This window comes from Suricata suricatta, chromosome 4, assembly GCF_006229205.1.
Source record: "Suricata suricatta isolate VVHF042 chromosome 4, meerkat_22Aug2017_6uvM2_HiC, whole genome shotgun sequence".
Lineage (NCBI taxonomy): Eukaryota > Metazoa > Chordata > Mammalia > Carnivora > Herpestidae > Suricata > Suricata suricatta.
This window is the reverse complement of record NC_043703.1, coordinates 93,736,372-93,761,882: the sequence shown is the minus strand read 5'-3', so window position 1 is coordinate 93,761,882 and position 25,511 is coordinate 93,736,372. Positions and strand designations below refer to the sequence as shown.

At 43.9% G+C, this 25,511-nt stretch overlaps 1 protein-coding gene across 1 annotated transcript in view; it reads left to right on the top strand.

Moving 5' to 3' along the window:
• Positions 1 to 20,045, top strand: part of STPG4 (sperm-tail PG-rich repeat containing 4) — a 42,017-nt gene extending 21,972 nt beyond the window's left edge. Inside the window, exons 7-8 of the mRNA XM_029937310.1 lie at positions 16,930 to 17,034; positions 19,716 to 20,045. Of these exons, the coding sequence (XP_029793170.1) occupies positions 16,930 to 17,034; positions 19,716 to 19,832 (222 nt within the window). The 3' untranslated portion in view covers positions 19,833 to 20,045. The remainder of the gene's footprint in view (positions 1 to 16,929; positions 17,035 to 19,715) is intronic.
• The last annotated feature ends 5,466 nt before the right edge of the window (positions 20,046 to 25,511 follow it).

The window sequence follows — 25,511 nt, the reverse complement described above, 5'->3', positions numbered from 1 at the left end:
CTGAGCCGAAGTCAGGTGTTCAACTGGCTGAGCCACCAGGCGCCCCGCCCCCCTTTTTTTTTAATGTTTATTTATTTATTTTGGGAGAGAGTGAGAGGGAGAAAGGGGAGTTGGTGGAGGGTCAGAGAAAGATAGTTCCAAGCAGGCTCCATGCTCAGCTCCAAGCCTGACTCGATTCCACGACCGCAAGATCACAACTCAAGCCCAAACCAAAAGTCAGTGGCTCAACCAACTGAGTCACTCAGGTGCTTCGAGACCTGTCATTCTTGATTTAACTGTAAAGGGGTTTTTCCTTTTCACATACCTTTTTTATTTTTGTTTTATTTTTAAATGTGACTTTTTTTTTTTTTTAGTTTATTTATCTTGAGAGAGAAAGCATGAGCAGGGAAGGGGCAGAGAGAGAGGGAGAGAGAGAGTCCCAAGCAGGCTCTGTACGCTCAGCATGGAGCCTGATGCAGGGCTCAGACCCATGAACCAAGAAATCATGACCTGAGCCGAAATCAAGAGTTAGATGCTTAACGGGCTGAGCCACTCAGGTGCCCCTCACAGTCCCTCTTTTAAATGCAAAAGCTCTTGAAGGAGAAACATATTGATCCAATTCATACTAAGAGACCCCCTCATCCTCCAGCAATATAGATGAGACAAGAATTAGAGTACCTGAGATGAAGGAACTGAAAAGAGGGGTTCTTGGTTTTAGATATTTGTATCATTACCTGTTTGTTCTGTGCACAAAATATGTGTGCTACACTTTTTGATATTAACCTCAAGATAACTCCATAAAAGTATTCTACAAAACAAAAAAATAAGTAAAATTCACAAAGAGTTGCTCTGTTGGGAATTTTTACAGACATTTTCTTTATAAAATAAATTATTTATTTATTTTATTCTTGATTGATTCTTATGAGAGGATCCAATTTTGACAGAACTATCAAAGTATGCATAGTTTCAGAGAAAAACTATAAGAATGAATGCTAAATAGGTGGGAGTTCCTGTTTATGTAGAAAATTTGAATATCAATTTATATATTCTTACATTATATAATTATGGTCATAATAACTATTTGAGTTTAAAGTGTTTTTTTGTTTTGTTTTGTTTTAAAGAGAGAACATGAATGGGGGGATAGGGGCAGGGGCAGAGAGAGAGGGAGACAGAGGATCTGAGGCAGGCTCCGTGCCTGTGTTGACAATGACCTGAGCTAATGTTGGCCACTTACTGACTGAGCCACCCAGGTGCTCCTGAATTTAAAGTTTATATTTTCTATTCTAAAAGTAATATATGATTTCCTGCTCAGTATGGCAGATTGGCCAAACATCAATCTCTTCTCACTCTTAAATTGCAATAAAACGGTAGTAAAAGAATAAGTAAATCAGCATGGATAAATAGAAAAAAAAGGGAAACACTGGCAGACAACAGATTTCAACAATTTTTGGACAATAGAAAGTAGAGGAAGCCACCGGTTAAGGAGCAGGCAGGGGATGGTGCCGAAGGACGGGGGCCTGTTTGCGTCTCAGAACTGCAGGGAGGCTCGGGACTTGGAGGGAAGGAAGGTGAGACACAGGGAATTAGTTGAACACAAGGGAATTAATCAAAACTGTATATACAAAGAGTAATTTAAGTCTGGAGGCTCCCTTCCTCTCCTAATGTAGAATGTTGATTTTTGGACATTTGCCCCTCAAGCAGAAGATTAGCTCAATGAGCCTAGGAGAAAGAGAACCACATCCTGACATTGAGGGAACCCCAGGAAAAAGACTGGCTCCCCATTCGTCTGCCTGATCCCACATATACCAGCCACATGCCTAAGCTTCCACCTGGCAAATGTGAAAAACCTGTAACACATATGAGAGATGGAAATAAACAGAAGGATGGAAATCTGGTTAAAAACAACGCAGGAAATGGAAGAAAGGTCTTTTTAATACATTTTAAAAATGTCTATTTATTTATTTTGAGAGGGGGTAGGGTCAGACAGAGAGGGAGAGAGAATCCTAAGCAGGCTCCAACCTCAGCGCAGAGCCCAATACAGGGCTTGATCCCACAACTGTGAGATCATGACCTGAGTCGAAATCAAGAATTAGACTTAACTGACTGAGCCACCCAGGCACCCTCAGGGAAGATTTTTAAAAATACAATTTGCATCCACAGAGAGAGAAAAAAAGTGAAAATTATTTTCAACCTAGAATTCTACGTTCAGCCAAACAGTCAATGGTGAAGACAGACATTTTTCAGCATGCAAAAATTCACCAAAAAATGCCTCCCAGATACTCGTTTTTAAAGATGTCACTGGTGGGGCAGCTGGGTGGCTCAGTCAGTTGAGTGTCTGGCTTCGGCTCAGGTCATGATCTCGTGGTTCGTGGGTTCGAGCCCTGCGTTGGGCTCTGTGCTGACAGCTAGCTCAGAGCCTGGAGCCTGCTTCGCATTCTGTGTCTCCCTCTCTTTCTGACCCTCCGCTGTTTGCTGTCTCCCTCTGTCTCTCAAAAAAAAAAAAAGTAAACATTAAAAAATATATTTAAAAAAAGATGTCACTGGTGATAAAATATAGCAGAACAAAGAAGTGAATCCAGGAGGGAGATGTGGGATCTAGGACACAGTGGGTCTAGCCTGGGACAGCACTTAAAAGATGTCCCGGGTGGACGGACCACTGTGCAGCAGGCTGAGAGGGAAACCAATGCACAGTGAGCAAGAAACTAAAGAACCCCAGAAGGAATGTTTTTATGAAGAAAAGGATTTAAGAACAGCTGATATGATGGGAAAAATTAAGAAAATATGTGTAGCAAAATGTGCAGGTGAAAAAAACAAGGTACTAATTAACCTCAGATAAAATGAAAGACCGTCTAAGAAAAGGTATCATAATATGTAACTTGGCTCTGCAAGGAATAATATTTATTCAGTAAACATTGGTTAGTGATTTAAAATGCTACTTTGAAATAAAATAAAAAGCTGCTTTGAGTGGATGCGAAGAGAGGAATAGTGGACAGGGCAAGTGCCATGTCTTCATTCATTCCAGGAGGCCATCAGTAGATAATTTCTAAAGTATAAATTAAGAAATATCAATATGAACATACTATTTAGGGATAAGGTCACTTCTATAAGAACAGTTTAAAGTAGTTAAAAATAGTTGTCTCAGGCTCTTTGGAACCTGCTCAGAGACATGTATGCCTAAGACATATGTGTAAAAGGTGCTAGTTGCATGAATGAGTCAGTATAGTGTTATTTCAGTGAAATGCTGCGTTCATATTCACTGTCTTGTGCTGTTACACACTCTTAAAAATGAAACACAGAAACCTGTTGTCTTAGAGAATGCAATTGGAGAGGAGTGAGATCAGACTGTTTTTCATTATAAGGCTTTTGGCTCCCATTATTGTTTAAAACTAGACTTCTCTATAAATTTAATAAAATGTCTTGAAATTTAAGTAAAAATATATAGAAATTTAAAGTTAGAGTAAAAATAAATAAATAATAATTTGGAAAATATAGAAAATTCTGTTTATAATTTTTGTCATTGGTCATATGCAACCAATAATGTTAGTTTTCTCCTTTCTCCTTTGCAGTTTTAAAAACAGTTGTGAAAAAAAATAAAAACATAGTTGTGATCATGGTGCACGATAATTTTATATCTTTTTTTCACTTAGCATATGTTTCACTTCATATTATTACAAATCATTTTAACTTGATTTCTACTACGTAAATGGTCAAGTTATCATATCATAATTTGCTTAGCCATTCCCTTCTTGATGGTCAGTCTTGTTTTCATTTATTGCATATATAGGAGTCTTCATTATCTCAGTAGAACTTGACCCATCAAAAAAGACCTATTAATGTGAACCTACTTTAAGTAGAATCAAAATCTCAAAGTAGTCAATGAAGTTTGGTTTGGTCTTTCCTTTAAAAAAAATTGGACTAGGGACACCTGGGTAGCTCAGTCAGTTAAGCATCTGACTTCAGCTCAGGTCATGACCTCACACTTTGTGTATGTGAGCCCCACATTGGGCTCTGTGCTGACAGCTCAAAGCCTGGAGCCTGCTTTGAGTTCTGTGTCTCCCTCGCTCTCTGCCCCTCCCCCACTCATACTCATACTCTGTCTCTGTCTCTCTCTCAAAAATAAGTAAATATTTAAAAGTATTTAAAAATTGGATTAAAAATTAGTAAAATTTCCTATAATTGCAACTAGATGCTAATTCCTAAGTTAAAGAGGAGACTGTTGAGTTTTTCTAATAATATGATAGGATAGTGACATCCTTCACTTCATGTTTGACATTCTAGTGAAATCTCAGAGGACAAATTTGAGAAAAAATACTGTTTGAAGTGTCATTAGTTTTCCCAGGGGCATCTCCTCTTACATCTGAAATCATTCTTTATTGAAGTGCCAATACTGTCACAATTCATGTCACCATCCCTTTTTTTTTGTTAGCTAACTTAACTTTGCTGGGTCCTCATTGGTCCATCAAAGACTTTTCCTGTGATTTAGGCACTTTTCCATCAGTTTCCTTGACTTCATGACATCTTGCTTTTTTTGGGTAATGTGCATTTCACTTTGAATTGGATTTGTACTTTATTTGTGATATATTATTAAATATCATTTAAGAATGGCGGAGAGAAACTGACTCAAAAAGACACTGTCCTATCTGCAATGGTGGATGCCAATGTTAAGCGGGGAGAGAGGTTTGAACAGGATATAATTTATAATGTTTAAAAAAAATTTTTTTAATGTTTTTATTTATTTTTGAGAGGGAAAGATGGAGTGTGAGTGAGGCAGGGGCAGAGAAAGAGGGAGACACGAATCTGTAGCAGGCTCTGAGTTGTCAGCACAGAGCCTGAAGTGTGGCTTGAATCCATGAGCCTTGAGATCATGACCTGAGCGGAAGTTAGACACCTAACCAACTGAGCCACCCAGGTACCCCTTGAATAGGACATAACTTTGTAAGAGGTGAGCTCATTGGAGAATTCTTCTGTGTTATGACAACTTTGTTTACATTCACAACTTTGTTATACAAAAACTATGGTACTGAATACTCAGATCAAAAGACTAATGCTAACATAAGACTGAATGCATAAAGTCTTTTCTAAATTTGAGCATCATTTTTTCTGAATTATCACAAATGGTATTTACTAGGGTAGAGATTATATACAGCTTCTTGATCTAGATTGCCAAACCTTTTTTAAAAGTATCACATTCATTTATATCTTTACCAGAGATATGCCCATTTCAAGAGTGCCATTTCATAAAATTGATAAGAATTTTGTTTATCATTATTTTAAAAAATGTTTATTAATATGATAGTAAAAGAATGGAATCTCATTATTTTAATTTAATCTGTAGGATCTGAGACTACACATTCTAATTATTAATCAGTTACTTGTGGTCCTTCCTACATAGTTTCTGGTAATAGTCTTTACCCAGTTATCTTGTGGGTGGAGTTTTACCATTTCTTTTTGTTGTTGTTGATTTGTATGAAGTCTGTAGTGAAAAAATATTAGCACTTGTATTTGCTGAAAGTTTTCAGGGATTTTGCCTTTGACTTTTGTGTTTTTATATAGAGAAAAGTTTATGTATTTACTTATTTTTAAATGTTTATTTTAAAGGGAGAGAGCATGAGTGAGTGAGCAGGGGAGGTGTAGAGAGAGGACAGAGGGGCTGATAGCAGACAGCCCGATGTGGAGCCCAAGCTCACAAGCCATGAGATCATGGTCTGAGCCGAAGACAGAGGTTCAGACGACTGAGCCACCGGGCACCCCTAGAGAGAAGTTCAAAATGTAAAATGTTTGTATTGTCAAATTAAAGTTTGTCATCACCTTCTGGAATGTAGTTTCTTCATCAATATCCAGAGCCTAGGACATTGCTCAGAAAATGTGTTGAATGAATAAAATCTATGTATCTTTTCTGCCATTTAAAAAATCCCCTCCAGAGACATTTTTACTGATGTTTACTTTAATGATGTTTACTTTAGTTTTCTTTCATGTATTTGGTGTTTTGATTTGAAAAAACCTAACCTACCACGCTTTGGGACACCTGGGTGGCTCAGTCAGTTAAGCGTCTGACTCTTGATTTTGGCTCAGGTCATGATCTCACAAACCATGAGATCGAGCCCCATGTCAAGCTCTGCGTAGGCAGTTCAGAGCCTGCTTGGGATTCTCTCTCTCCCCCTCCCTCTCTCTCTGCTCTCACTATCTCTGTCCCTCTCAAAATGAATAAATAAACTTAAAAATATTTTTTTAAACTTTACAACTCTTTAATGTTTTTGAAATGTGTTTTGTGAATGGTTGCATGGTAAGGTTGTGGTATTATTTGAGCCCTGTTGACTTAGGACAGGTCGCCTTACTGTTGGTATACCTAAAGCCTACAATCACCAGAAACGTGACCTGTAGATCTGGTACACTCTAGTGTGACCTACAGACATTGATGGAGTCACTCCAAACCCTTTTCAGAATGTGACAGGTTATAAAAGATGGATACATACAGGTGTGCATCTCCTCCTCCTCTCTTTCCATCCATCACCTGTGAAAAGTAGCCCATTGAAATTTGTTCATCATTCATGCCTAACATCTCCAGGAGCAGCCAATTAAAAGACAGGTAGATGACCATGTGAATGCCTAGCAATCACTACATGATTTTTTAGTTGTAAAAAGTACATTAACCTTGGATTTGAAAATCCTCTAGGATCACATGACCCTGAAGGCCTCTCAGCATGGTGGAGTTGTTCTGACTTGTTAAAAAACACAGCCTTCTTGTTTGTGTCAGGGATCCAGTTGATGAATTACATTTTGTCCCCAAAGTGTAGTTAGTTCTCAGGGAAGGGATTTGTTGGGTTGAAAAATTCTGTTTAATCTTTAGATATACAATGTAAGGTTGTATACTCATTGGCTATTTCAGTTATTGTTGAAATAATAATTGGTTATGGATCAGCACAATTGTTTTGTCTATAGTAAAGACTGTGAGGAGAAGATTTACATGAGCATTTTGGGATCGATGCCAGGAGACACGGTCTGCCATAGATAAAAAGGGCCTTTTTGCACCATAAAAGCAACTTCTGTAGCCTTTGAGCACCTTGATAATAATAATCAAGCCCCACAAATTCCAAGACCTAAAGATACAATTGCCTTATAGTGGGATTTTTTTTTTAAAGAGGAGAAAACGACAAGAAACCTGGCCATTCTTATCCAAGTGAATTAGACAAAGCAAAACTTGTCATTTGTGGTTTCTCCTCCCCTCACCCTTCCCTTTAATTAATTTAAGTGCTTTCATAAATGACCCAAATAAAACTCTTGATTCACCAGAAAAATTGCATGAATTTTGTTCCCTCTTGAATATGTTTCCAAATGTGGGCTGTCTTCCCACATTTGGATTTCAGAGATTCTGCACAACTTCTTGGAACATACAGGGGCCTCTGATGACTTTATTTATATGCCCGCTGGGGCAAAGAAGACTAGGGAAGATGCTTTTTTCTAAGTCTTTTTTCCCCAGTATCTACTTGGCATGTGGATCATAAAGACCAGTTCTTCTCTCATCTGTTGCTGGTGGTAGCGTCCACTAACAATACCCTTAAAAGGCAGGTTGGCAGCGCATTATCTTGTAGGCTGTTGATTCCTTCTTGAGAAAGCCCTCTTAAAGTAATAGTCTTATATACAGAAATATGATCTGTACAAAGATCTCATGAAGGGATTATTTATAATAGCAAGATAACAATAGCAACTTAACATCCAACAGAAGGGAAGTACTGTATTTTTTAATGTTTATTTTTGAGAGAGACCGAGACAGAGTGCGAGCAGGGGAGGAGCAGAGAGAAGGAGACACTGAATGAAGCAGGCTCCAGACTCTGAGCTGTCAGCACAGGGTCTCAAACCCATGAACTGAGAGATCATGACCTGAGCTGAAGTCGGTCCTCAACCGACTGAGCCACCCTGGTGCCCCCCAAAATATTTTGTTGCTTAAATAAAAATCACACCACTTGATGACTACTTAATTAGGACTCAGTCATTCATGTGATGTGGAGCTTCCAGTGATTTGCTGAGCAGATTCCTTACAGTTTCTAATTCTCACGGTTGTATATACAGTGAAAAATGAGACATGCACACCTTTCCTGACAGAAGGAAATAAAATCTTACAGTGTCAATGAAAATGGGTTACTTTTATTTGATGTCACAAATATTTCAGGATGTTTCTGTATTTCTTAAAGCCTGACAAGGCTGTAAAGAATAAGGAAAGAATTAATTAAACAGGAAAGAATGTGTGCAGATGTGAATGGGCGTTATATGATTTGTCTGCTATAGTCACATATAAGAGCACTTTGAAAGGGGGCTAGCAGGTCTGTGGCATAGGTTCTGCACTGAAACTAGTGCTGTGACGGAATGATTCAGCAATCAGCCCAGCTGTTTTTGAACTTACAAAATTAGTTCAATTAAAAACTAAGCTGGGGGCACCTGGGTGGCTCAGTCAGTTAAGCATCTGACTTTGGCTCAGGTCATGATCTCACCGCTCCTGGGTTAGAACCCCTTGTCCAGCTCTGTGCCGACTGCTCGGAACCTGGAGCCTGGAGCCTGCTTCGGATTCTGTGTCTCCCTCTCTCTCTGCCCCACTCACACTCTATCTCTCTCTCAAAAATGAAGAAACATTAAAAAAAACTATACTGATACTTTAAAACTCCAGAAGGAAAAATAATTAGTTAACATGGTCAGATTGAATCAAGTCGAATGTAAATTGATTTCTGCTTGAATGGAATCTGAAAGATGATTAAAGCAGATCCCAGGCTCCGTCTCCTCAAAGATGAATTCACTTCTAGGTAACATCTTTGGAAAAACATAACCTTTTAAATATAGCTACAGATGTACTAGGGCTTTTCTGTTAAAAGTTATCCTGGCAGTTTTTCTTTTTAAAAAACTTATGCAACTTTTCCAGTGGTATGAACACCAGCAGAGTCATATATCCCTGTTTGGCCGCGAGTATAAAGAATGTCCTGCTCTTCTTTCTTACAACAATATCTTGACTGGGAACAGGAAAAAGCATATAATCAGTAAGATTTTTTTCAGTTGCAAGTGACAGAAGCCTATCCTGAGTTAGCGTCAGCAGAGAATGAAAACAGAAAAGAAGGGTGGAATTTATTGGCGCCCACAGCCTCGGAGACCTTTACCACTGATTTACCTTTTCCCCAGCTTGTGGGCACGCTCCGATTATGCCCTGGGTGGGAGGGGCCACGAGCAGTCCTGGGTGCGCACACCTGCCTGAGGGACCACCTGAGCGTGAAAATGCGGCCTCTTTGGATTGGCCGGGAGATAGTCACATGTCTGCCCTGGACCAACCGCTGTGACCAGGAGCTGCGAGCTAGGCCCGAAGTTCCTGTGCGCAAGTAGGTCTTAAGATTTTTTTTTCTTTTTTAATTAAAAAAAATTTTTTAATGTTTATTTTTGAGAGAGAGCGAGTGAGAGAAAGTGAGTACGAGTTGGGGGAGGAGCAGAGAGAGACACACACAGAATCTGAAGCAGGACACAGAATCTGAAGCAGGCTCCAGGCTCGGATCTGTCAACACAGAGCCTGACGGAGGCTCTAACCCGTGAACTAGGAGATCATGACCTAAGCTGAAGTGGGAATGGTTAACAAACAGCCGCCCAGGCGCCCCGCCGCACACCGCCCCCATTAGATTTCTAATGTTGGTGCACACGCACCAGTGGATGGGCCAGTGACCACCTGCAGCAATGCTGAGTTGCCTGGTGGTCCCTGGATTGTGCATTCCTGTTAAAGTTGCACTTTTATGGTGGGCAGGTTTGTGATCACTCCGCATTGCTTGCCCACATGGCCCCTATCAGGAAACCTAGACTGTCAGCGTTCTTCTCTTTCTGCAGAAATAAACTACCGAGCTACACTTCAGAGGTGTGGTCAATTCTTAATTTGGCAAACGTGAAAACTTTCGGCCCCGATAGTTTGGCTTCTACCCTTCTCAACAGCATGCATGTCTCCCTTCTTTCTCCTGTAAACTTGTAGACCAACACAGAGGGGCAGCTCCAACTTCTCTCTGTGCCTGCCTCCACACAGGATTCTACTCTCCTTTGCTGGGCCACCTGTTTTCTTTGTCCCCTCCCCACCCCTCCCTTCCAGCAGGGGTGGGGCAGAGAGAGAGGGAGAATGAGGATTCCAAGCAGGCTCCATGGTGTCAGCACAGAGCCCCACGTGGGGCTTGAACTCACCAACTGTGAGATCATGACCTGAGCAGAAATCAAGAGTCAGATGCTTCACCAACTGAGCCACCCAGGAGCCCCTGTTTTATTCCAGAGATTATACCCATGTCACCAAATTTGAGGAGATCGTTTTTATTACCCCATCTAATAATTTCAGTTTATGCTGCTATTACTTGTGTTTTACATGTGTATAGATAGACATTTGGGGCCATAAATTTGATTTCTGACCTTTTCTCTCTTCAAGTATGATTCATTGAAAGTTGTGTCTAGGATCAGTGGGAATAGACTGTGTGCTCTTTCTAGGTCCCCTTTAGCTTTGTGATTTTATTTATATTTTTTATCTTAGAGCATAAGCAGGGGAGAGAGAGAGAGGGAGAGAGAGAGAGAGTGAGTGAGAGAGAGAGAGAGAGAGAATCTCAAGCAGGCTCCCTGCTCAGCACAGAGCTTGACCTTAGGCTCAATCCTGTGACCTTGGGATCATGACCAAAGCCAAAATCAGGAGTCAAATGCCCAACTGATTGAGCCACCTAGGTGCCCATAGCTTTGAGATTTTAAGGAAAAAGAACTAAGCACTGATACCTCCCAGCAGTGAAAAGTAAGGTAAGTAAGTGGCTCTGGCTCCCACACTGAGCTGCTGAAGAAGTAGTTTCTAGGCCTCCCCAGCCTCACGTTCTCAGCTGTTACGTGAAGCTTTGTGAGATTGGGATGAGAGTGGGTACTTGAGTCATAGACGGTGCAGGGATGAGCCTTGGCGAGGGCCTGGGGGAGCTCACAGTGGATAGCCGGGAGCCTGCTGCACACCAGGCCGGAGAGGGGCCCTGGAAGCAGAGAACTTGCAGCGGCTGGAGATACAAGGGTGACATGTAACATTCTGCATCTGTAGTTAAATTGTAAAATGATTCTTAGCGTTCATACACAAGTGAAAAACACCCAAGTGGTAACTGTCTTGAGAAAGTTGAATTTCAGCTCCCTGACTATATGTGTATATATTTTTCGACGGGAGCCTCTGCACATTTTATTTTATTTCTGTGATGCAGTGGATTTGTCTGAATGGTTAAAATGAATGGCATCTTCCTCACTGGGTGGCTTTTCCTAACGTTTCCTGTTGCTGCTTCAGCACAGATCCTTCCTGCAGCCTCTTTGCCTGCAGACTCCGCCCCCTCCTTGTTCTTTAGGTCCTAGCACATGTTACTTCCCTAAGGGTTTCTCAGGCCAGATCAGTTTACCCTCTTAACGTGCTCTCCCATAGCATCCTGTATGCCCGTTTGTGTCATATGCCACATGTTTGTCTTTTTTTTTGTATGGCATATATTCCCTGCTAGAATGTAAGCCCCATGAGAGTAGGGCACATGTCCATCTTGTCAATGAAGACTGAGTTCTGCTTTCAGGAATAGAGACCCCAAATAGCAATATTATAAATGAGAGAAGCACTTACCTCTGTCTTGTGTACATTGCCTGCAGTAGACGGTTTAAGGCTAGGGTGTGGCCATTCTGCAGTATCACATTTCTGTGTGCTGCTTGCTAAGCATGGCTTTCCTGCCCATGGTCCCAGAGAGTCAGGAACTTTCAATGGGACCAGTTAGCAGGCAGGAAGGCAGGGGAGCTGGACAAGCTGCCCTCTCCATAAGGATGCTCTGGAATTTGTACGTATCTCCTCACCTCTGTCCTGTTGGCTAGAAATTAGTCATACAGTCACATGTAGCTTCGGGGAAGCTGGGATATTTAGTCTTTATTCTGGGTAGACACGTGCCCAGTTAAAAATGCTTCTAAGGGGCACCTGGGTGGCTCAGTTGGTTAAGCAGCTGACTTCGGCTCAGGTCATGATCTCACAGTTTGTGGGTTTGAGCCCCACATCAGGCTCTGTGCTGACAGCTCAGAGCCTAGAGCCTGCTTCTGATTCTGTGTCTCCCTCTCTCTCAGACTCTCCCCCACTCACACTCTCTCTCTCTCTCTCTTAAAAATAAATAAACATTTAAAAAAATGGTTCTAATACTAAGGGATAGAATGGATATTGGGAGACTATCATATACCACTGTGTTCCCAACTCCTGGCACACTGTGTAGTGCATTGTGAAAGAAGAAATGAGCTGAATGCTTACATATTCATTTGCACTACAAACTGAGTGGCTTAAACAAAAGAAATGTATTGTCTCCCCGTTCTAGAGGAAGTCCCAAGATCAAGGTGCTGGCAGTGTTGGCTCCCAAGTGCTGTGAGGGAAAATCTGTTCTGTGTCTCCCTCCTAGCTCTCCTGGCCTGCTGGCCATCTTTGGCCACCCTTGCTTTGTAGAATTCTGTCTTTGTTGTTGCATGGTGTTTTCCCTGTGTGCATGTCTCTGTGCCCCAAGTTCCCCTTTTTATAAAGGATAGGATTAGGGCCCACCCTGATGACCTCATAATTACATCTGCAAGGACCCTATTTCCATAGAGGGTCACATTCTGAGGTACTAGCGACTCATGGTTCCTATTAATGTTGGGGAGGATACCATTCAACCTAATTCAATGCAGTACAAATGTATAGGGTTTGTGAATTTTGAGAGGATCACAATTCAACACATATTAATTTGGGATAATTTAATTTACCCTCATGCAGTCTTTCAGAGATACCTGGAATTTTGCTGCTCTGGGATGTCCCGGAGCAATAACACCTTTGAATTCCAGAGCAGTGTGTCATAGATAAGTCGGTCCCCCTCTCCCAGCCCCAGAGAAGTGTGCTCAGTGGAGACATGGCAGGGCTTACCAAAGGCCTATAATGGTCCTGGAGTTACTGCCATTAGGAGGCTCTTCATGGTATGATAGAGTCCCAAGAGCACTCCAGAAAAGTCAGTAAGACCCACCCATTCTGAGCCTTTTACAGTACGTGGAAAGCAGCCACCCTTGGTACCATCCCTTGGCTCACTGAGATCACACTTAGCTAGGGATACAACATGGCTGGGGGTAGAGTCTTGAAGCCAAGCAGTTAGCTCAGCCCTCACCCAGCACCATTTGAGCTCCTCACTACCTTTTGGGGTAAAAAGAATCCCTCCCTGGATAAAACTCCTCTAAGATTGAAGGTAGTATTTCTATAGCTCCTGGTTGGTTGAAGTTGCCTTTGAGTAGAAACTCAATTACTTTTTCAAAGGGAAGAGAAAGATATTATCATCTTGTCAGGAGGGTTGAAATGTAATCATGCCCCAAAGCAGGAGAATGGGTAACTATGAAAGGTTTCCTATAATTTATTTTGGCAGCAGATACTGGGGCCCTAGGAAAGGGACAGTTCTGTTCTCCCTTGGCACCAAATGTCAGCGGTCTTTGAAAAACGTAGCTTTGGGAAACCCAGGATTGCCAAACCATGGACCTGACAGAAACAAAGTTGAAGAGGTAGTTCATCTGATCTGGGTGACAGTTGCTTAGTAATGCTTCATGAACCTGGGTGTTGCCCTTCACCCATGCGTCCCACATAATGTGCATCAAAGCTCCGGGTCACGCTCAGTGATCTGCAGTAAATGACGGAGCAGCATCTCTAACCTCAAGGAAGAGTAGGGCACCATTCACGTGTTCTTGTTTTAAACACCCTCCTGTTGAACTAGATCCATTTTCTCAGCCACATTCTGAGCCATCCTGGACCATGACCCCTTCCCTCCATTCCTGCTCTGCCAACTCACATTGTCCTCAGAAGTAGGGTCTGTGCCAGATCTGCTCCCCGCCCATTGTAGGGTCTTGGCCCAAGCATTACTTCTCTCTTAGAACAACATTCCTGTGGCTTCTGGAATATGAACTTGGGCCTGTATCCACTTCCCTAATGTTCCCTCTTAAAAGATTCCATCTGACACGTGGAGCAAATAGCATGCAGTCATTTCTTTCTGCCCCAACTTTTAGGCCCTTTGATTTAGATGGCCCCACCCATATAGGGGGGGTGCTGGGTGGCACAGGCACACAGCAGGGCTTCACCAGGCCTGGCACGTGGATTCCCAAGGAACTGATGATTTAGAGCTTAGAAGTGGAAGCCACATCAGCCTGGGGGGCAAGAGGGCATGGGCAGCTTTTCTTAGCCATTCTGCAGATGGCTGCTGGTAGGCATGGAGTCAATGAAGCACACTTAGCATCTTCTCCAGCTACTGCTCTGGCTTCAAAGTACTGTATTTCTTATGGCCAGATCAAGGGAAGGTGGCACAGACTGTTCCTGTCAGAGTCCCTGGCTTTCTATGCTCCGGTTTTTATAGTGGCTCAGATTTCTTCAGTGGGGGTGTGGAGGTCACCCCACACGGAGAGGCTCACCCTGGTAGTGATCTCTGTCCCACATATGCACCAGTTTCAAAACATTGCTGTTCTCATGTCTCTGCCGTGAGTTGTAAAATTATGAGGCACATCCATCCCTTGATTCTCAGACTTGTGCTTGACTTTTAATAATGGACTCCATTCATAGAGGGATAATTGAGAATGGCAGCTGCCACCCAGGGGAGTGAACAAGGGAAAGCCTTGCTCCTAACTCCTTGGAGGGTCTGCACTTGGGCACTTGTTCTGCTGAATATGATGGGCTAATTGGTGCCCCAGGCTTTCCCATGACAAAGATCTTACAGGACACATTTCCCTGGTCTTTTTTTTTTTTTTAAGTTCATCTATTCATTTTGAGGGAGAAAGAGAGAGAGAGGGAGAGAGAGAGAATCCCAAGCAGGCTCTGTACCATTAGTGCAGAGCCCGATGTGGGGCTCAGACTCCAACTGTGAGATCATGACCTGAGCTGAAACCAAAAGCTGGGCACCTGACCAACTGATCCACCCAGACGCCCCCATGTTTCTCTGTTCTAGTCTAAAACATGAGTTATTGTTAATTTTATTTTTTCTTTTGCCCATTTTCATGTTCATTTATCTATGCATTAGGTATATATTTTTTTCATACCTTAAGAGCACTCAAGGCCACTATAGGAAAATTAGAAAATACAGATGAGATAAATAATGTTCTTTTTACACAGCATGCTGCCACCTGGAGAAAATGGTCAGTGAACATTCCATTCCCTGTGTTTTTATGTGCATTTTTTTTAAGCTTGCATTTGCACTTAACAATATTTGGGAGGAGTAACTTTTGTGTCCTTGACAGTTCATCACTAGATAGCTGGATGGAAGAATCACAACGTACTTAGCCAGGCACACATCACAGGTCATTTAGTTTATTTCCAATTTTCCATTTTTAGAAACAACATTATGGTGAATGTCTTTGTGGCCAAATACTTGGATGCGTTCCCAATCGCTTTCTTAGGATAAATTCCTAAAACTGGAATTGCTGGGTCGGAATTGTAAATATATGTGGTCACTAACTTCGCATTGTGAAAACTTTAGAAGTATATACCACGTAGACATGATACTTCATTGAACCTCCATGCACTCCTACGACAATTAGAGCTCTCGACCAATGTGTACTCACACCTACTTCCCCTGGTCCTTGCGAATTTAGGAACAGATCCAAGACATCATGCCAGAAAGACTCATTTCTCTCAGATAGCACAGGTATTCGAAAATGGGAGAGAAAAGAGAAAAAATGAATTGCCAGAAAAAAAATAAGAGGTTAACATCTTGTCCACCTTGTCCACTGTGATGTGTGGGCTCTTTCCATTTTCCCTGCCATATCTGGGCTCAGGACTCTTCATTTATTTATCTTTGGATTCCTGCAACAATGTGGTAACAGTCTCCTTTCTCTGCCTCTGGATAGGTATAAATGTTTTCAAGCCGTTCCGTATCTTGTCAAATTGCACTCAAGAAAGGCTAATCAAACGGACACTTGCACCAGAAGCATATAGTTGTGTCCATTCCAGTGGTTAAAATTTTGAGTCTTTGTTCTTCTTTCTTTTCTTCTTCCCTCTCTCCTTCCCCACTCTGCCTTTCTTCTTTCTTCGTGAATTTTATAGCCCCCCCCAAAAAAGAATCACATCGTTGTTTTAATGAGAACTTATTTGGTTATTAATGAGATTAAAGCTCTCCCCACCCCCTGCCATTTCCTCACGTGAACAATTGTATATCCTCTTTGTGACTTGTGTTTTCCTAATTTTTCTATTAGGATGATTGTCTTTCAAAAATTGGGTTCATTTTATGTTAATGTCTACAGCATTGTACTTCTATTAGTGAACTGCTATGAATACTTGTTTGGACAGATATAACATACACTATATTCATAGGAAAGAATAAGTGTGTTTTATAAAGCCAGCAACTCAAAGCAGGAAGGCCTTATTACCAGTCAGAAAGACAAGTACAGTGGGGTGCCTGGGTGGCTCAGTTGGTTAAGCGGCCGACTTCGGCTCAGGTCATGATCTCATGGTCTGTGAGTCTGAGCCCCGCATTGGGCTCTGTGCTGACAGCTCAGAGCCTGGAGCCTGCTTCAGATTCTGTGTCTCCCTCTCTCTCTGCCCCTCCCCCGCTCGCTCTCTGTCTCTCTCAAAATGAAATAAAGACATTAAAAAAAAGAGACAATTTAAAAAAAGAAAAGAAAAAGAAAGATAAGTGCGGAGAGAGGTGTGCCCATGTGAGGAGGGGCCCAGGTAGGGCAGAGGGACACTTGCACGGGTCACTTAATCTCTAGTCTCCGCAGTCACCCACAAGGCGGGTAAAGCCGGTAAAGCAGGTATTCTCCCTGTTTCACAATGACTTGTGCTAGGACACACCTTAATGAGATCCTCCAACCCCCAATCTAGGGATTTTTCTACCATATCACAGTGATTCATATGTTTATTTGTGGAAGACAAAGCAATAAAATATACCAAATATTAATAATTATAAAACACTCTTTATTTCCCCCCTGTAGCACGAAGGCCCAGGACCAGGTCATTATGACTTGAAAATACCTCAAGCAAATCCTGTTACTTCTTGTTTTCAATCCAGAGTACCTCGATTCCAGTCCACCCGTTCTGTAGGTACTCTACAAGATTATGGTTGTAGGTTTTGTGGCTGGGGTTGGGGAGGGGGCAGTAGGGCCAGGTTATAGTTCTATACAATTCTAGTGTACGTATATGTATCCAATTGCTTATGAAGGCAGAGCTCAAAAATCTGGCAGGCCCTCAGCCTGTTTCAGGCTCAGAGTGACTCTAGACCCAAAAACTGTGGTGAAATTAAGGGTCCAGTTGACAGCATCCAGAGTGGTAATTAGCCATCAACAATCTGACCTAGATGCTCTGTGGTGAAACATGTTTAATGAACTGAGGCAAGCAGTAGGCAGTGGCTGGCCCCAGCCATCCCAAACTGCTATTCTTTGTGTATGTGGCTTTCTAGGACTGTGTGTGTGGCTTCAGAGCGGAAACATTATTATTGAATCAAAGGGGACGATTAAGGCATGAGCAATAATCCTGCCTCCAAGAACTCAGGATAGACAGGGAAGAGGCTCAAGTCCATGCAGAAACACAAAGGAAGTACCATTTGGGGAGTATTCAAGCCTCAGAGGCCTAGAGAAGACCAAGAAAAATTGCAAAAGCATAACATGGCGCAATGGCATTTTTTTTAAAGTGCTGATGATTTTAATTCCCATGGTCTTGTTCCCAAGTGGTGTCCCATGGTGCTTGTTCCCATGGTGCAGTCATCCCAGTGTGAAAGTCTCAGAACTTATTTGAGATGGTTGGGGAGACAAAAATACAAATTCTGCCTGTGGAATCAAGCAAGGGTGGGTGTCCCAGGCCAGCATCTTCAGGATCTTGCTCCAGAGCTACTGACCTGGTGGTGGGTAGTGTGGTCTTTATCTGTAGGAAGACCGGGGAGTCCCTGCTGGCGAAATTAAAAACAGACTAATGGCAGGAGGTGGTGGATGCCTTCTGTAGATCCTCACACCCTAGTGGCATCACCATGACCCAGACCCAGATTTTTGTCTGAGCTCATAGGACTGAACATCCTCAGGAAGTTGGAGTTATGCTAACCGTATTAGTTATCAGTTAAGCTGGTAGAGAAGTCAGAAGGTGGAATATTTTTCAATGTTTATTTTTGAAAGAGAGGAGCGCTCATAAGAGCGGGGGAGGGGGCAGAGAGAGAGAGGGAGACAAGGATCCAAAGCAGGTTCCGCACTGTCATCACAGAGTTCCATGCGGAGCTCGAACTCAAGAACCATGAGATCATGACCTGAGTTGAAGTTGCACATGTAACCGACGGAGCCACTCAGGTGCCCCCAGAAGATGTAGTATGAATTTACAAGTGTCCAGCAAGGGGGCTGGGGTCTGGGGCTGCTTCTCTAGGGGGGGTATCCCCACATAGGAAACTTCATTTCAGCCAAGGACAGTCAGAAGTCTGCTTGGTGACAGTGAAATCAGGACTGGGGGATGGAGCCAGAAGGGCTCAAGGTCTGAGAACCACAACCAGTAGCCTTCTGAGGGGTAGCCTTGTGAGACAGGCTCACAAACCTCTTGTTCTGTGGCTTGGCTCTCCAGGACTCCACATGCATGCTGCTTCCTCATTAAAGCACTAATAAAGGCTTCAGCTTCCTTTGACATCTGGCCAGGACTTGATTAGATTTTCAGGCTGCTCCTCCGCTCTTGGCAGGGGAAACATCCTGTCATTTACAGCAGCTTCTGCATGCAGCTGACTTCATCCACTCTGGGCTGACCAGTCTGTCCCACTTTCAGGGTAATCCTGTTTCCACCCTCCCTGTCTCTTGAAGAGATACCAAACTGCAAAGAAGGATGGGAATGACAAGCACCTGATAAGAGAGAATAATAATAATGGTGGCAGCTAAGGTGCAGAGCTCTTGCTCTGGGCTAGTGTGGTGCTGTCCAGGACAGCAAGCCTCATTACGTCATCTGATGGGCGAGCTTCTGGAAGCACCTGCTCCAGGGGCACACCGACCCATTGGCGGTGGGACTGGGACTCGAACTCAAGCCTTAAGACCCTTCCCTTAGCCATACACAGAGACACTGCTGCTTCTCCAACAGACCCAAGATAAAATTCCTTTGGGCTCCAAGAATAGGTACATGCACCCCAGCATGGGAAACACTGTCCTAAGAAACCAAAGTCTGTGAACATGACATTCAGTTGCATTTGATCTCTATGGAGGAGAAGCTTCATTTAAATAATCAGCAAAACAATCTTTCCAAGAACTTCATCCAACTAAAAATGTGACTTTTAAAAATTAGAACTCATAGATCCCTTGACAATACTTTGGACCGTGGGGTCCACAGACCCTGGTGTCCAAAGACCCTGGTACAGAAACATGAATTTGGGCTTTTCAGGTCAATTGCCCAGGTTCAGAATCCATTTTCTCCAACTCCTTACCACTGGAGTGAGGTCATTAGAGGGGAGGACAGTGGCTTTCCCAGGGATAGCAGCAGTCTGGGTAGATAGAAAACGTGCCTTGAGGTGCAGGTGGGAAGTGAGTCCGCTGGCCCCGCAGGTTTAGGCCAGCACTTGCTTGTCCACCCTTCTCTCTGCACCTCTGCAGCGCTGGGGGCGGCTGCTCATAGGACCAGGTGCCAGGGAAATGCTCAAGGGTGCCCCAGGCCTCTGTGCCGTCCTGTGTGGCCCTCATTTTCCCCAGTAGAGATCTGCCAGTCAGGGTCTGGTGGCTCCAGGGTTTCGGGGTCACTCTCTCATCAGGCTTGTCTTTTCTGTTTCTAGAAAACCCCAGGCCCTGGAGCGTACACATCTTCAGCACAATACCCCAAGCAGTCCCCGACGGTAGCCAAAATGGGCCGAGAACATAGCCTTTTCTTCAACAACACAATCGGCTTTTAAAATAAAGCCTCCGTGGCCCTAAGCTACTTGGAGTTTAGCAAGTTCTTATGTTCAGAAAACTCTGTTTTGTCTGCTGTAGGAGGGTTTGACTACAGAACATAATCGATTGCCCTGGTGACCGTCCTGCCCGCTTATCTGGAGTAGTCCCAGCGCAGTTTCCAGTTCACTCTCCCAAGTGTCCTGGTTTGAATAATAAACTGTGTGCTCGCTCTGCTCATTGTCAAACAGTGTATTCCGAGAGCCTACCCCTGGGCTGCTCCTGCGGCAGCTCGGACAGGCCCTGAGATGTCCAGGCTGTGCTCCGCGTGTCCCAGCTGGGTTAGGGCTGTAATACTTCACAGGCTCATGGAGGCTTCCTTGGGGGTCGGCATTCAACCAAGGCCAAGCTGAGCATGACAGGATCCCAGCAGGTGGTTCTTTCTCTCTCAACCCTCTGAAAAGAACAATATTGATTCAACTGAATGAGTCTTTGTGTTTTCGAGTCAACAAAAACATTTGAATATCTGCTCTGCACCAGGTGTGTGCTGGAGTTGAGGAGTAGGGGCCAAACAGAAAGACGGATAAGGCATGTATGTGACTGAGTTTGGGGAGGGTTATAGAGGAGACAAGGCCAGAGAGGGAGTTTGGAGCAGCCCCTGGCTCTAGGAAGGGTTTGCAAGGCTATGCCAAGTGGCTCCTCTGGTCACCTAGTCTGTGAAGCTCAGGGGCTGCCCTCACAGCGTGCCACTTCCACTGGGAAGACAGGCCCTACTCTCGGGAAGCTGTCAAGTCACTGCACCAGGTGTATGAAGGCCACAGGCAGGCAGAGCAGGGATAAGGGATATGACCTTAAGCAGTGAATGGTGGCCACATGCAGCAGGGCAGCTTGGCCTGCACACGGGGGACCTGGAGGCCGAGACAGACAGAAAGAAGAGGGAAGAAAGGGGGGAGGGCAGGGCAAGGACCTTGTTTGGGGAAGGGCAGGAATATGTATTTGCTGGAGGGGAACAGCGGGGGCCTGGCCCAACTAGAGCAGAGGGTGCTGTGAGGGCAGGAGAGCGTTGGGGGAGGCTCCATCAGAAGGCAGGGGCCACACGCAGCTGCGCAGGCGCAGAAGACCTGCTCAGGGAGCTCCCGCTAGACGCACGGTGACAGCAGGTATCTCACAAGGGAGGGACAGATTCCAGAGGCATTAGCCAATGGAAGGGATCTCTCTCTTTTTTTAAAATAATAATAATAAAAGAACTTAAAAAGTGAATATCAATGCTTACATTTTGTTGTAGTTTCTAAGGCAAAACCCGCCCTCCCCCACGTCTCTTCTCTAGTCTTATACGCCCCCACCCCTAACAAAGGGGTGTTGGAGGCAAGAAAGGAAAGGTCATCATCTCACTAAATTTATTCAAGTTTCTCATTTGTATAAGAAACTCCCTGTGATGCGTCCTTTCAGAACAGAAAACAGCCACTTGGAAAATCAGACGTGTCTCAGGGGCAGTGGCTCCTGTCCCACTTTGATCAGAAGACAGCCTCAGGGCGGGTAGTTCCAAATTTTATTCTCCAAGTGGGTCAGAGTCCCCCGTGGGGTCAGAAAGTAAGGGCTGGCAGTTCTGGCAGAGGGGGTTTTCTCTAGGAAGCAGTGACTCAGGTTGCCTTTGGTGCTCAGGGAAGCTGTTGGTTCTAGAAAGCAAGAGAGGCAAGAGGTGGTCAGGTCTGTGTGAGGGCTCAGGGGTGGAAAGCGAAAGGAACCTCTCCTACCGGCAAGGGGAGAGGGAGATTGTATGTACCTAGGGGCATCTCTCTGACAAGCACATGAACCAGGGGTCGGCAGGAACTGCCTCTCCCTTTGTCTCTCCTCTGCTTCTCTCTCAGGCCTGCCTCTCTTCCCTCAGGAGGCCAACCTTCACTGCCTCTTCACGTGTGTAGGGTCTAGTGTGGCTACCTCAGGCTCTCCTCGTGTCATTTTCTGAGCCAACACCCTAAAAGAATGTAAGCAGCCCCTCTTGGTTCCAGCATCAGGTTCCCATGAGACTTCAGGTGGCCAGTGTGGATCAGGGGTCCCCTCCTAGGCCCTTCAGCTAGCCCCTTGGGCAGATGTAGCTGTGTGTGTGTGTGTGTGTGTGTGTGTGTGTGTGTGTGTGTGTAGTTGGGATGGAGGACAGCTCCTTGGATTCTAGAAGAGAATGAAGAGACCCTTTCAGAATAAGAAGGGGAGGATGTCTTCACCGGCCTGCAGGAGGGGGGTTGGAGAAGCTTACAGAGGCTTCACGTAGAGGTGGAACCACTGGAGAACATTCTGCAGGACCATCTGAACACCCTTGCATTTTGTTTCCATTCACTAAGCTTTGCCTTTGGCTCCTGTGCCTCTGTCTGTCTTTCTGGAGCCAAACTTGTCTTCTGCCTGTAAAGCAGCCCTCACCCTCCTTTGTGGTTCTGGAAGATGTGACAGTGACTCTGACCTAGGATATTAGAAGAGGGGCTGGCAGGAATGAGGTGGTGAAAAGAGCAGTGTTTTACTGCTTCTCTTTGGCATATTCCAGTATTTTTTTTATAGTGTTAATACAAGTAGGGAGAAGCTTGCCCAAAGACACCAGAGAAATTCTGAGGGGCTTTTTCCTGACACAAGCCTGAGACTGAGACAATAATTGAAGAGCAGAGCCTCCTTCTTTTCTTTCCAAGATGAAGAGACTGGGTTGACTTTGAGCTTGAGCTCTGAGGTTGGGATTTTACCACCTAGCGGCCAGGATGTTGTGTGCATCAAGGGACGTGTCCAGAAGGGTTTAGAAAATCCACAGAGCGTGGCAGATGAAAGAGGCTGTGCTGTGTATCTCAAGTCCCTCCTCCCTCCCCCAACGACTGCTGTGACACTGCTTCTCGAGGTCCCTGTCCTAGCTGGACTGACCATCCTCTGTTCCTCTCCCCTCCCACCCATCCACCCTCAACTGCTCTCTGAATTTGGCTTCAACCAGAGGGCCTGGCCCTTCTTGGCTGCAAATATCTTCTGTTTCCATGTGACATTCTCTCTCCATTAAGTCAGAGCATGCATGTCACAAGTCACCACACTGATTGGGACAGCTTGTCCTCCTCCACCTCCCTCTTCTCTTTCCTTTCTTTCTCACCCCCACCCCAGCCCCCACTGCCTTCTGGATCTACAGGAGACACCTTCCAGACCTGGAGCCAAGGGCCACATGTCTCTTGGGTGCCAGGACCTGTCTCCAGTGTCACCTCTCACCTGCTTGATGCCACTGATGTCAGTGCAGCACAGAGTGGCCTGGACTCAGGTCCCCATGCCTGGGATTACTTTGAAAGCCCTATTATCTTGAAAACATAGTTCATAATCTATAAGTTCAGAATCAGTGGTTCTAAGCTGTATTTTATTTTATTTATTTTTTTCAAAGAGATTTTTAAAAACATTTATTTATTTTTGAGAGAGAGAGAGAGAGAGAGAGAGAGAGAGCAAGTTGGGGAGGGGCAGAGAGAGGGAGACACAGAATTTGAAGCAGGCTCCAGGCTCTGAGCTGTCAGTGCAGAGTCCCACATGGGGCTTGAACTCACAAACTGTGAGATCATGACCTGAGCCAAAGTTGGATGCTTAACCCACTGAGCCACCCAAGTGCCCCCTGAGCTGCATTTTAGAATATCCTGGGGAACCTATAAAATTTTTGATGTGGGGCAGCTCCCTGACAGATCACATTAAACTCTCTGGGGGTAGGACTCAGGCCCAGTATTTAAAAAAAAATACTTCCCCCATCTTAGGTAATTATGATGTGCAGCCAAGGATGAGGACGACCATCAAGATGGTGTAAAGGCATCAGTCACCAATAATTCCCTGTGGGGCACACAGTTTTCCCAACCCTAGAGGTTAAAGAAGAAGACAGGGTCCTTGTGCTAGGAAGTCACTTTTCAGCTATGAAGAGATTGTTAGCATGTTAGCATCTGGCTGAGGCCTAAGGGAAGAGAACAGCATAGGGCTGGTTTGTCTGGGTGAACCTAGGACCTGGAATGTCACCAGGTAGAGTTGTTCTGGGGAGAATGAACCATAGGAGCATTGAACTTAGGCACCTCTCATCAGCCTGACCCTCAGCTGGGCTCCTCAGAGACCTTTGGTTTTCGCCAAGGGCACACCACTCTGACTGGTGTGAGGTGGTATCTCAGTGTAGTTTTTATTTGTATTTCCCTGATGATGAGTGACACTCAGCATCATTGCATGTGTCTGTTGGCCATCTGGATGTCATCTTTGGAGAAGTGTCTGTTCATGTCTTCTGCCCATTTCTTCACTGGATTATTTGTTTTTTGGGTATGGAGTTTGGTGAGTTCCTTATAGATTTTGGATACTAGCTCTTTATCTGATAATGTCATTTGCAACTATCTTTTCCCAGTCCATCAGTTGCCTATTAGTTTTATTGATTGTTTGCGTTGCATTGCAGAAGGTTTTTATCTTGATGAAGTCCCAATAGTTCATTTTTGCTCCTGATTCCCTTGCCTTTGGGGATGTGTCAAGTAAGAAATTGCAGTGGTTGAGGTCAAGGTGGTTGTTTCCTGCGTTATTCTCCAGGGTTTTGATAGTTTCCTGTCTCGCATTCAGGTCCTTCATCCATTTTGAGTTTGTTTTTGTGTATGGTGTAAGAGAGGGGTCTAGTTTCATTCTTCTGCATGTTGCTGTCCAGTTCTCCCAGCATCATCTGTTAAAGAGGCTGTCTTTTTTCCATTGGATACTCTTTCCTGCTCTGTCAAAGATTAATTGGCCACACATTTGCGGGTCCAATTCTGGGTTCTCTATTCTATTTCATTGGTCTATGTGTCTGTTTTTGTGCCAATACCATACTGTCTTGATGATGACGGCTTTGTAGTAGAGATTAAAGTCTGGGATTGTGATGCTTCCCATTTGGTTTTCTTCTTCAATATTACTTTGGCTATTCAGGGTCTTTTGTGGTTCCATACAAATTTGAGGATAGCTTTTTCTAGCTTTGAGAGAAGAATGCTGGTGCAGTTTTGACTGGAATTGCATTGAATGTGTAGATTGCTTTGGGTAATAATGACATTCTACAATGTTTATTCTTATCCATGAGCATGGAATGTTTTTCCATTTCTTTGTATCTTCTTCAATTTCTTTCATAAGCTTTCTATAGTTTCCATCATACAGATCTTTTGTATCTTTGGTTAGGTTTATTCCTAGGTATTTTATGGTTTTTCGTGCAATTGTGCATGAGATCAGTTTCTTAATTTTCTGTTGCTTCATTATTGGTGTATAAAAATGCAACCGATTTCTGTACATTGATTTTGTACCCTGCGACTTTGCTGAATTCATGGGTCAGTTCTAGTAGGCTTCTGGTGGAGTCTGTCGGGTTTTCCATGTAGAGTATCATGTCATCTGTGAAAAGTAGAAGCTTGACTTCATCTTTGCCAATTCAAATGCCTTTTATTTCCTTTTGTTGTGTGATTGCTGATGCTAGGACTTCCAGCACTATGTTAAACAGCAGTGGTGAGAGTGGACACCCCTGTCGTGTTCCTGATCTCGGGGAAAGCTCTCAGTTTTTCCCCATTAAGGATGATATTAGCTGTGGGCTTCTCATAAATGGCTTTTATGATGTTTAAGAAAGTTCCTTCTATCCCAACTTTCTCAAGGGTCTTTATTAAGAAAGGATGCTGTATCTTGTCAAATGCTTCTTCTGCATCTATCGACAGGATCATATGGTTTTTATCTTT